This window comes from Juglans regia, chromosome 8, assembly GCF_001411555.2.
Source record: "Juglans regia cultivar Chandler chromosome 8, Walnut 2.0, whole genome shotgun sequence".
NCBI classification, from domain to species: Eukaryota; Viridiplantae; Streptophyta; class Magnoliopsida; order Fagales; family Juglandaceae; genus Juglans; species Juglans regia.
Window position 1 is genome coordinate 2,778,714 of NC_049908.1, and position 12,215 is coordinate 2,790,928.

General features: G+C 37.7%; 1 protein-coding gene across 3 annotated transcripts; it reads left to right on the forward strand.

The window, feature by feature from the left end:
• The first annotated feature begins 1,503 nt into the window (after positions 1-1,503).
• On the forward strand, positions 1,504-9,966 carry LOC109019122 (casein kinase 1-like protein HD16). Of its 3 annotated transcripts, none has more exons than XM_035693071.1 (19): positions 1,504-2,046; positions 3,199-3,330; positions 3,431-3,504; positions 3,615-3,684; positions 3,795-3,850; positions 3,938-4,009; positions 4,456-4,550; positions 4,652-4,718; positions 4,811-4,940; positions 5,019-5,237; positions 5,691-5,833; positions 5,916-6,090; positions 6,271-6,361; positions 6,448-6,605; positions 6,699-6,887; positions 6,978-8,455; positions 8,588-8,635; positions 8,743-8,852; positions 9,319-9,966. In XM_035693071.1, exons 1-16 carry the CDS (start codon positions 1,651-1,653, stop codon positions 7,035-7,037), a joined length of 2,127 nt encoding a protein of 708 aa, XP_035548964.1. In that variant the 5' UTR covers positions 1,504-1,650; the 3' UTR covers positions 7,038-8,455; positions 8,588-8,635; positions 8,743-8,852; positions 9,319-9,966. The 3 variants fall into 3 exon arrangements, with proteins under 3 accessions (XP_035548964.1, XP_018856893.1, XP_035548965.1); XM_019001348.2 differs by having other exon boundaries at positions 9,469-9,966; XM_035693072.1 differs by having other exon boundaries at positions 6,978-7,187.
• The last annotated feature ends 2,249 nt before the right edge of the window (positions 9,967-12,215 follow it).

Sequence of the window (12,215 nt, forward strand, 5' to 3'; positions counted from 1 at the left end):
CTCAACAACACAATTTTTTTTCCCAAAATACAATCTAATCAAGAAAAGGGAAAAGAGAAAAGAAACAAGATGAAAGTAAAAAAAAAAACTTTATTTGAAGCCAATATAATCAAGAAATGTTTAAGAGCACTTGAACATCAAACTCAAACTCCTCCTCACCAAGAAAATGAAATATGTAGCAAAGAAACGATATTCTTTGTTTGCATTTTGTGGGTGAGGGATCGAGTTTTTAATTGGTGATTCATCGAAATATAAAGTTTATGTAAAATATAAAACTTGTACTACTTCTAACATTACTTAACAAAAGGAGCTTCCCAAGGACCTCTCTTCTTAACTTCTTTCTTTACCAGAAAAAAAGGCAATCCAACAAAAAGCATCTGAAGTGAAGAAAGGATAAAAAAAAAGAAAAACAAGAACTCTTAAGTGAAGAAAATAGAGAAATGATAACTCACAGAGAAATATTTGATTCCTCCAAAGTGCTCTAACAATGCTAGATAGTGCCCCCATGGGAAGAAAGAAACGCCAATTTAAAGTCGAAAGCAGTAGGTACTTTGTGTGAGGGTTTTGTGAAAAAATGTCAATTTTTGTCAGGATTTTGTGAGAGGACTTTGTAAAATCACTCAACCAATGATCCACGAGAGAAGGAGAGAGAGGTCAGAAGAAATTCTTTGTGTGAGGGGTCGAATTTTTTCTCGGGTTTCCTGGGTGAGTGAATGTTTGGGTGAGGAAGAAGATAATTTTTTCTTGTAGCCTTTCAGGGCTAAGAGAATAGCGGGTTTGGGGGATCTCAGCGTGAGGTGGTGTTCGCTTGGTTTTCGGGAGGGGAAGAAAATGAGGGTGATGGTTCGCGATGGGTGATGGTTTTTGGGAGGGGTTTTCGCTGGGGCGAGGACGTTGGAAGAAGGGAGGTGACTCAAGTGAGGGCTTTCGGGAGGGGAAGAAAGGGATGTGAAGGAGGGGGAGAAATAGATCTGGCTTTCGGGAGGGGGGAGAAAGGAATGTGAGGAGAGAGAAAGGGAACTGAGGAGGGGGAGAAAGTCTAGTCGAGTGAGGCAAGGGGAGAAAGCCAACCGTGATGTGGTCAACCAAACTGGTTCGCCACGTCAGGTGTGTGGAGGTTGTGCTATAGTGAGGGAGATTGTGTAGAATATTTCTAATAAAAATGTGATCATTTCTCTTTGTTTTTCAATCTCCATGGACAAAGAAATAGAAAATCTGTGATTGTTTTAATTTCCCTCCACAGATCTCCAAATTCCCTCGCTCACTCTGATCGAATTTAGGCTAGGTTTTGATATCAAAATTATCTCAACTCATTTTATCTTATCTCATCATTATAATTTTTATAAATTCATACATAAAATACAATAGATAATTTAAAATTTTTAAATTTTTAAATAATAATAATATTAAAAAAATATTTTAACAATATTTTATTTAAATATCAAATTTTATAAAAAATCATTTTGTCTCGCACAATATCCCATTTGGTTCGGTTATCTCTTTTGTCTATTGGGCACACATTCCAGCCCTCTGTGAATACAATTCAAACTCAGATTAAGTTCGAACCCGACTCTAGAAGCTTTATGAATCTTCTACCAGCGCATCACCACCTCCAAGGACTCCCCTTCTTCATGGACCTTCGTCCCCACGATGCCTGATCTGCGTAGCCGATCACGCAGGAACCGGGCATTCAACAACCCTGTCCCGAATCCGATTACCCCGCAACCAGTAGTCCACAACAGTCAGGATCTTCTTTTAACTGTACGAGGTCGCCAGAGAAAGGCAGCCGGGCAGAACCGGACGAGTAATAAGAACTCGATCGGCGTTGCTGAGAGGAATATTGTGACGAAGAGAGGCCACAAGGTCATCAAAACGAGGTCGTCGAAGGGCAAGAAAGTAGAGAGAGGAGAAGAGGAAGGGATTAGGGTGTTTAGAGGGGGCGTCGAGGAAAGAGCCATGGATGAGTACGGTAGCGGCGGCGGACGGAGCGGCGATAAGGGGCCCGCAGCCGAGGACGAGGGCAGCACTGCGCCTCTTCCCGAGAAGGTCTTTCTCTCTCTCTCTCTCGATTTCGTGCTTAGTCTGTGCCTTTTTGTTGCGAACCCACTAAGTAGAACAAATATTTGAAAACCGGCTTATAAAGAAACGGTGTGTAGGTGATTATAAACTATCATTCAATTTCATACTTAGTCGATGTGGATTCGTAACAACCACCACTCTCTGCAGCCGACGTCCACGGCAGTCCCGTGCTCACGTGGACTAGCTCTGCACTAGGTCTTTCCTAACCCTAGACGAACACTGCTATGCCAGCATCACTTCCGTGCTGCAAGATTGTAACCGTGCCAATATGGACGGCTTATGTGGAGTGACTCTGATTCCATTTGTTATGAATCTATTAGGCAGAACTCACCTTTAAAAATCGGTTTACAAGAAAAGGGTGCCTAGGGCTTATAAACCACCAATTAGTCCCATACTTAGTCGACGTGGGATCGTAACTATTTTTATTTACTCTTTGGTTTTACTGTTGGGGTGATGAAAAAGCTGAGTAAAAGGGGAGGAACGAGACTTTTGTTTGTGGGCTTTTTGTCTTCCTGTTGTTCCATATCAGAAATCCTGTCGATGTTCGGTGTTGGTCGCATTATAATTAGGGGGTTTGATGAGTGAGGCGAGCTCATCTCTATGTCATGAAACCTAAAATTTCACAGCCCTTTTCTCATCAATGAAAAAAGGGGGAAACATTTAGGTTTCTGGATTCTCTCTTTAGGCGAGCTCAGCTCTGCGTCGTTAAAGCTATTATTTCATAGCCTTTTTTTTCATCGATGAAAAGATTGGACAAACATTTAGTTTTTGGATTCGCTATTGAGGCGAGCTCTGCGTCATGAAAGCTGATATTTCTTAGCACCTTTTTCATTGATTTGGGTTTTTGGGTTCTCTCACAATTTAGTTGCTAGGAAGATGTAGTGAAGGAAGCAGTGTTTTAATCTTATTCTTTAACTTGCTTTTTTTTTTTGGTTCTTTTTTCTACAGTCATTCTTCTTAGCTCCCTCTCTTGATGATTGCATTCGCTTGAACTATATTAAACTAATAAACCGATCAGTGAGAACACAATGATGATAACAGTGGGCTAGTTATGACTTGAAATACAGTGTTCTTATGCATTCATGATACTCATTTTGTTATATGGTTTCTCTACAACAGGTACAAGTTGGTGGTTCCCCGATGTACAAAATAGGCAGAAAACTGGGTAAAGGAGGATTTGGACAAGTGTATGTTGGTCGACGTGTTGGTACTACCAGTGTAAACGAAAGAACTGGGCCTGGAGCTGTTGAGGTATCGCGTATTTGTTATATGATGTATGTTCTCACTTAGTAATTATGTTGGATAATAATTTCGATGTTAACCTGTCTGAATGATCATTCTAAATTTTCAGGTAGCTTTAAAATTTGAGCATAGGAGTAGTAAAGGATGTAATTATGGACCGCCGTATGAGTGGCAAGTTTACAAGTGAGGCCCCTATCAATGCCTGTATTATATTTTTTGGTGCATTGCTTTCTCACTTTGAACTCTTACTATATGTATTGGTTCAACTGGCACTCTTAATTATTACTGTGCAGTGCACTTGGTGGCAGTCATGGTGTTCCACGAGTTCATTATAAGGGCCGGCAAGGTGACTACTATGTCATGGTATGTGTTATTCACTTTGATATGTTCCCTCTGATCTCATGTTAATGAAATCGTAGTTTATTATCTCTTTTTTTGTTTCAAACTGTAAGATAACTCTATCTTGTTCACAGGTCATGGATATGCTTGGGCCAAGTTTGTGGGATGTTTGGAATAATAACTCACACACGTAAGCTTCTTTTTCAAATCAATACTTTTGTATGTTCGTGCGATCGATTTTACCCATTTGATGTTTCCTTATATCTTTTAACTACAGGATGTCTATTGACATGGTTGCCTGCATTGCCATTGAGGCCATCTCCATATTAGAGAAGATGCACTCTAGGGGGTGAGACTTTTATTGCAATTTGGACTTTCTGTTTCTTTACAGATATATGTGATATATTTTTCAACAGATTACACGTAATTTTTATGCTAGTTTTTCTTTTTTAGATAATATGATTATGGTATGTAGGGGCATCAATCTCCACAACAACCTTACACCCTATTTTTTTGTTGGAAACTCTTTATAGCATCTGATGGAGGTCTGGTACAGAATATCTAGGTACTTGTGGGTGCCGTGGTTGAAGAGCGTTGTTCTCTTCCTTGGACCCATCGACCTTTGTGTTCAATAGTATGACGCAGTATTCCAGAGTTATTGCATGTAATTGTGCTAGCTAGTCCATGAAAATAATGGTTTAGCATTTGAATGGTTTCTAATCATTGCAATTTTTATGGGGGCTTATCAAAAAAATTTTTATGGGGTTATTATGTTGTGGCTGATATTGTTGGCAGATATGTGCACGGGGATGTGAAACCTGAGAATTTTTTGCTTGGTCCTCCTGTGACTCCTGAAGAAAAAAAGCTATTTCTTGTCGACCTTGGATTAGGTAAACTTTTGAAATACCTTTTCCTTCCCGCAGCATGTTGTTACCCGACAATGAAGAAGTATTCCATACCTTCTTATTCTGTGTATGTCTTGACCTTACAGCCACCAAGTGGCGAGACAGTGCAACTGGATTGCATGTTGAGTATGATCAACGTCCAGATGTTTTCAGGTAAAATTTAACCGTGTATTTAACCAAAAGTCTGCTTGAATTTCCTTTCTGTGGTTCTTAGATTCCTCATTGGCATGCGATAACGTGTCCAGGGGAACTGTCCGGTATGCTAGTGTGCATGCTCATCTTGGTAGAACTGGTAGCAGGAGAGATGACTTAGAATCTCTTGCTTACACTCTTGTTTTTCTTCTCCGTGGCCGATTGCCATGGCAAGGATATCAGGTACCAAACTTTCAAAATTCAGTGAGGTTTGGTTTTTATGTAGTTATGCTTGACCTTCCAACATTGTGTTTGTTCTAGGGGGACAATAAAGGATTCCTTGTATGCAAGAAGAAAATGGCCACTTCCCCAGAATCTCTGTGTTGCTTTTGTCCTCAGCCTTTTCGACAGTTTGTTGAGTTTGTGGTAAATTTGAAGTTTGATGAAGAACCTAACTATGCAAAGTATATCTCCCTCTTTGATGGGATTGTTGGTCCAAATCCGGATATCAGGCCAATAAACACTGACGGCGCTCAAAAGGTACTTTTAACATTCTTGCATTTTTGAGTTCTGGACACCCGGTGCCAATTAAAAAAAAAAAAAAAATTCTTGCATCTTTGTTTAATGATTGACTGCATGTTGAAGTAGAAATCTTTGGAAGTATGTTTCTTTCTCAAAGCCACATATCTGTCTTTTGTTGGTTGCTAATTAGGCTTTTAGTTTTCAAATTGGGTGACATCATAAACAACTCATAAGATAGCCAATTCCTTCACTCCAGTAGACAGTTCAAGGTCAAAAAACTGAAATGAAGATTTTTGGAAAACACATCGACCAATTTATAAGCTGAATTCTACTTATAAAAAAAATTATAAGCTGAATTCTCCATAGAACAAACTTGATGTTCTGTGTAATTTTCAGGCATGAAACATAAACCTTTGTCTAAACCATTTTTTTCTAAATACATCTAACATGTATTTCTTTTCTATGCTGAAGCTTATATGTCAGGTTGGACATAAGAGAGGACGATTGACCATGGAGGAGGAAGATGATGAACAACCAAAGAAGAAGATTCGAATGGGGATGCCTGCAACTCAATGGGTTAGTGTTTACAATGCTCGCCGGCCTATGAAGCAAAGGTATGTCTCTGAAGTCACCCATTTAGCTTGTCAAGTATGCCATAATAGGGTCAGATGCTGACGTTTTCCTCTCTTTTTGGAGATTTCACTATAACGTAGCAGATGTAAGGCTCTCCCAACACATTGAGAAAGGAAATGAGGATGGATTATATATCAGTAGTGTGGCTTCATGTTCAAACCTTTGGGCCCTTATCATGGATGCTGGCACTGGATTTACTGCTCAAGTTCACGAACTCTCACCCTGTTTTCTTCACAAGGTTGCATGTTTTTTTTATTTGCATCGAGAACAGTTTTTATCAGATATAAAATTGGTCATGTTTAACTGCATTGCATTTTCGTGCCTCCACTATGCCATATAGATGTTTATATTGGGGTTTATAGAATTTGGAGTGTTTGTGTCGACTGATTATTCTTGTCTATCTTCTAATTATGTGAAGGAATGGATCATGGAACAATGGGAGAAGAATTACTACATCAGTGCAATAGCAGGGGCTAATAATGGAAGTTCATTAGTTGTGATGTCAAAGGGTTAGTCCAAGCATCTTTAAGCATGGATGGTTTTGAGAGATTGTTTTGACTTTCAATCTTAACTTCTGTTGCTTCATTGAATTTAGGGACACAGTACTTACAGCAGTCTTATAAAGTCAGCGATTCATTTCCGTTCAAGTGGATCAACAAAAAATGGAGGGAGGGGTTTTATGTTACTGCCATGGCTACTGCTGGGACTAGATGGGCAATTATTATGTCTCGTGGTGCTGGATTTTCTGACCAGGTTTTGTTCAATTATCTGGATCTGTTCATTTGGAATACCCAGTAGTAGCACAGGAAAAAAATATGTAATCTATTTTAATTTCTATTTTTTCAGGTTGTGGAACTAGATTTTCTCTATCCTAGTGAAGGTATTCATCGAAGGTGGGACAGTGGTTACCGAATCACATCAACTGCAGCAACTTGGGACCAGACTGCTTTGGTTCTTAGTGTTCCTAGAAGAAAACCTGCAGATGAAACTCAAGAGACTCTCCGAACTTCTGCTTTTCCCAGTACACACGTCAAGGTGGACTATTTAGATTTATCATTTTTTTCAATTTTCTTCCTGTTCATCCTTCATTTCTGAATCTAGAATTTCCACGTGGTGTTTATGCAGGAGAAATGGGCAAAGAATCTTTATATTGCATCTATTTGCTATGGCCGAACTGTTTCATGAACTACCAAAGTTCTGTTAGGATGCCACTTAATGTTATTTTGACCTCACTTTTATGATCCATGAATGGGTGGGCTCTTAGCATCTAGTTCTTCTCGAGAAGCAAAGATCGCGTCGAGGCAAATTTACTGATCATAGCATTTTGGAGATGATGTATGCTAAACTCTTCTTTATTGCCGCCATCACATAGCATGTTACAAACACCTGTGCACTGTCTTTAAATTACGTCAAAATGCTTATGAGGCTAATTTTAAATCATATATCCACCTGCGAGGGTGCTTAATTTTTCCTATCATTACAAAGTTTGTATAGGTTTGAACAATAATCACATGGCTGAAGGCATGTGCACAGGAGGGCATTTTGATTGTTGATGGTATTTTCGGATGTACAATTATTATTTTGCTGTGGGCTCTGGACATTCTCAGCTTTTCACCCTGTATTTAGTACTTTTTTTATTCTCCTTTCTGTACTTGAAAGATAGTTTCTGGGTTGTCAGAATTTGACTTGAAAGGAAGTGGTTGTACACTTTGAGCAAGAGTTTGTAATGATCTCTTTATTATTGTTTTTCTTCATGTTATGTTTTAATTGCAATCTTCTGCATCTCCCTTTGACCGGCATGGTGCATAAGGTGCATGGCTTGCCTAAGTATATCAAGGTGCATGGCTTGTCTAAGTATACCAAGGTGCTATGTGTTTATCTCATATTTTTACTTATAAGAAAGTAGTGCATCAAAGTGTTACTTACAAAAAAAAAAAAAAAGAAAGAAAAGAAAGTGCATCAAAGTGTTAATTTCGTGTTTGACACAATCATGGAAGTTCGTCTTTTTCTTCCCCTCCTTAAAGCAGCCATTTTTCCCCTTGTACAATTCTTTTTTCACCATCTGTAACATGACCCCAGTGGTTTCTACGATCGAGATTTTGAACTGGTCACCAGAGCACAGTCTGGCTGACCTGTTCAAATTCAGAAATTTCATAGTAGTTTTCTTCATATTTGTGCATGTGCATGCGCATGTCTTATATTGTGTGTACACACAGGCCACAGGAATACATAGGTATGACTTGCTTATGTTAATTGCATTTGACTGTCTTAAGAGGCAGCAGCAGTTGGCTGTTTGCTGATGCAGTGATCAGTTGCAAGTATATTTTTAGATTCAAATGTCATTTTTCTTGTCTCCTTTTAAGTGCTTGCGGAATAGCTTAGATCGGTTGCGGGCGTACTTATTCGCGTTGCTGGTGTGTAGGTTCATTTATATAGAACTCGGCAATATGAATGTGCTATATTTTCAGTGTGTTTTAGCATCAAAGATTAGGTAGTAATGCTCAAGGTCTTGGAAGCAGAAACATTGAAGGCAAAGCTCCTTGTATCCATGTAGAATTAGAAAAAAAATTGTGCTACCAAGAAAAACCCCAGTATTCCACTTGGTAAGTCCAGGGATTGTTGTGGGGAAACTTCATGCAAATTTCTTTGATGTGCAGTTTGTGGAAGCATATTCTGATAGTTAAGAAGGTGAGTTTGGTTGCTGTATGATTGATGAAATTTAATTCTATATTCAGGTACCACTTAAGATTCTGTTGGCATAATCATACCAAGACTCTACCCTGGTAAGCATCCGATTTTGTTTGTTTGCATTATGCCAATAGATGGCTTTCATTATTTTCTTGAAGAGATAAGTAGACTGAATATGATGAGGAAAATGCTGTGCATTCAGGGCCTTGATGCCATGGAATCTGACTGACTGAAATGAGATATACTCATTGTGGTTGCAATCCTTCATCCACAGTGGCACTACATGAAAAGTTGGAGTCATCAGGACGAACGGTATGGAATTCTTTCCCAAACCCCCACCCCCAAACAACACACAAGTATCTCTTAGATGATCATTTTTGGGCAATTGATGACTGACTGCGTTCACTTTGATGCATGCAAATAATGCAGACAGAAATTGGCTTGTTTTGCACGCATTTAATATCTGAGCACCTCTTTAATAGTCAATCTCCAAACAATCACAAGCTTTTCTTTCACTTCATTACCAATTTCAGCTTTGGGATAGAGCCATCTATGGATCTTTTTACTGTCTTGGCTCCTAAATTCAATAACATCAAAATGGAGTTCACAGTTACACACTTTATTGAGGAGGGAAATTATTTATATATCATATTTATTTATCAGAGAAGTCGACCAAACTTCCTGTACCTCTATGTATACCAAAATAGTGGAGTTATTGAAAGAACTTTTGCATCTTCTCCAACGTATTTCTTTTGTCTTTTCTTTCCTTTTGTTCTAGGTGTAGCGTTCTACTTGACTATATTCCAACCATTTAGATGGTCCTTGAGTCATTGGAGGTTCCAAATGTGAATACTTCCCAAGAATTCTGGTGTTGAACTTTTTCATGTGTAAGTGAACCTCTGTTGCACTTTTGGGATGTGTGTGACAGAAAAGTGAAAGCAGCTCAATCTCCTGGAGCGGGGGATTATGTCGTCATTTTTGTGGTAGTTTCTTTCTCAAGATTTTGAATGTCAAGGTGATTGTCTTACCGATTGTCTTACCGATTGCCCGATCTTTCCTTGAATGAAGGGAAATTCTTCCAAGACCAGTGGAGGAGGTTATGGGGGATTGAGCTCCCCTGAACATGGCAGCACAGAAAAGGTGCAGATTGACTCTAGGCTTCTATGCCTTTCTTTGGCAACCATTAGTTTAGTTTTGTGTGATATCGTGTCCAATGTTAGGGATAATCGATTAAATAATTAAACTCTTGAATTGCTGGGAGATACTGGATTTTTTTTTTTTTTTAAATTGTGGGCAAGATTGTCCAGTAAATCACGCCAAGCTTTGCTAGGTTGAAGTGCATTAAGAGAGCTGGGAAAGAGAGAGGGTAAACGATTGAATGTCTTTTCTAGTCTTGTGAGCTACCAATTGTTTTTCTTCTTAAAAAGATTTGTTGAGAAAGTGCCTAAAAGACTTACCTGTGATAAATATTCGTTCAAAGAAATAGGTTCAATTCATGCATAAAAAGGAATTGATTTTCTTGGGTTGTTATATTGATAAGCTTTGATCTTATCACACCAGTTTGCAGTTATTTTTCCACAGGTGGAAGGGCCCTCTGTGAGCGAGAGCTTCGGCGTGATATGGCCCAGGCCCTGTTTAAATGCAATTTAGGTATCACGAATTTTATTTTACTAACTGATTAAATGCATCAAATCGTTGTTGAATCAGGGTAAAATGAGATGAGCTCTCTACTGACTTTGATTCCATTTGAATACTGATAAATATATGTAATCTCGATTATTTGATATTATTATTCAAAGACTTAAATTTATAAAATATTTCGTTTGTATTCTGTCAACAGATCTAACGACTGCAAGCTTGTTTACATGATATTTCAAAATTGACTCATAAAATTCATTTAAATACAAATCGTGTAAAAATACGCACGCCATTAAAAAATTAGAAAAAAAAGACACGGGGAACAAAAAATAATCGAGAAATTAATCAAATTTAAATAAAAAAAAGGAAAAAATTCGGTTCCCATGTGTTGGGTGCCGAGTGGTCTATGTATGACACCCTAGGAGAGAGCAAGAACAACCCATTGTAGGTGGTTTTGGCTGACACATTGCCAGGTGTCAAGCTTCAGTTGAGTTAGCAGACATTGTATACAGAATGATTTCATTGAAAATTCGTGAATATATGTAGGAATTGAGTCGTTGAAATTGAAAACCCTATAAATCTTTTGAGATGCTTTAGAAAATTTGAGATACAGAGAACGTTTATTTAATGATATTTTTGAAAATTTCGGTTCTCAATTGGCGTGTAGAACATATTAGATAAAATGTTTATATGATATAATTTGATTTAAAAGATTAATTTTAAAATTTAAATCTGATTATTTAAATGTTAATAGTGTATTTTACACACCAACTTGAAAATAAAATAGTTCATTTATTTCTTTCTTCAATATTTCTCTTACGCATGAAATTATATTATGGTGTTCAAATCCACTTCAAATAAGTTATCAGAATAATAAAAATTCAGATAAAGAATGGTAAGGGGGTGATTCAGATGGAAATAAAAGCTCGTTATTTTTGCATGGGTGTGTGTTAGGTAAAGCATGCATGGGTGTGTCTTAGGTAAAATCATGGAGGAGCATTTCACCAAACTGCAACATAACCTTGTCCATTTACACAAGATGGCAAAAGTGGTCTCTCTGGGACTAATGGCAAATAAATATGAACACCAAGTTTGTTAGGTTTTGTGGCTGCATATTCTCGACTTGGCCCATCACCAACTCCATCACAAAGATACATTCCATCTACAATTCATTCCCAGCACATGCGTGCATTCTTTGGTAAGATTGTAATGTCAAGTTGAAGTTAGTAGGTTGAATGTAATGTCTATGTGTTCCATAACATTTAAAGGATGAGAGGGAAACTTGTGGATGTCTTCCATGAAATGAATTCTAAAAGTGACGTGCTGTTGGTGGCACATTTAACATTTGGGAACATGTAGGGTGTGATATATTAAGATTAGTAGGTTGGATTTAGTTTTCTTATATATTAAGGGTGTGATGTATTAACTCATAAGATGACCCTCATAGTTGTTTCGAAAATGTTGCAGTTATAAATGCGTCATTATATTTACAAGTCAGTGTAGAAGATATATTATTTACACTATTGACGTGATAAGATTTAGTTTGTAAAATTCAAAACTTCAAATTTCCCTTATAAATCAAGATTTTGCCATATAAGTGGTGTGAAATGCGTATACACCAGTTTGAAAATAAAAATCTTCTTTGTAAATAAGATTGTTTTATTACTAGTTTATTCTTCATTTTTTAACCTTTGACTTTACAACTTATGAATCTTATGGATTTTTTTTTTTAAATGAAGTTTGGGGTAATATGATGGGCTATAAAGTGATGAAACACGTAGTTGTGAAACTTTGCCATATTCTAAAGTGAATGAAATTTTCCATATCAAATTCTAAGGTATTATTTCCAAGATAGGGGTTTAGAAGGGTGACTCTATGCTAGGTGAGCCCTCTCTGAAAGGACACATCTACACATGAGATGAGCCTCCCCCTCAAGAAGGTGTTTATGATGTGCTAACAAGAATAATGACAAACGGTTTAACCGTTGTTTTAAAGTGTCTAAAAACGTGTTTTTTGAATTTTTTTTTTTTAAATCAA

Coding starts and splice junctions, on each gene's coding strand:
- LOC109019122 (XM_035693071.1), top strand. CDS start 1,651: ATGCCTGATCTGCGTAGCCGATCACGCAGGAACCGGGCATTCAACAAC. Junction 2,047..3,198: donor CTGCGCCTCTTCCCGAGAAG/GTCTTTCTCTCT, acceptor TCTCTACAACAG/GTACAAGTTGGTGGTTCCCC. Junction 3,685..3,794: donor AAGGTGACTACTATGTCATG/GTATGTGTTATT, acceptor TCTTGTTCACAG/GTCATGGATATGCTTGGGCC.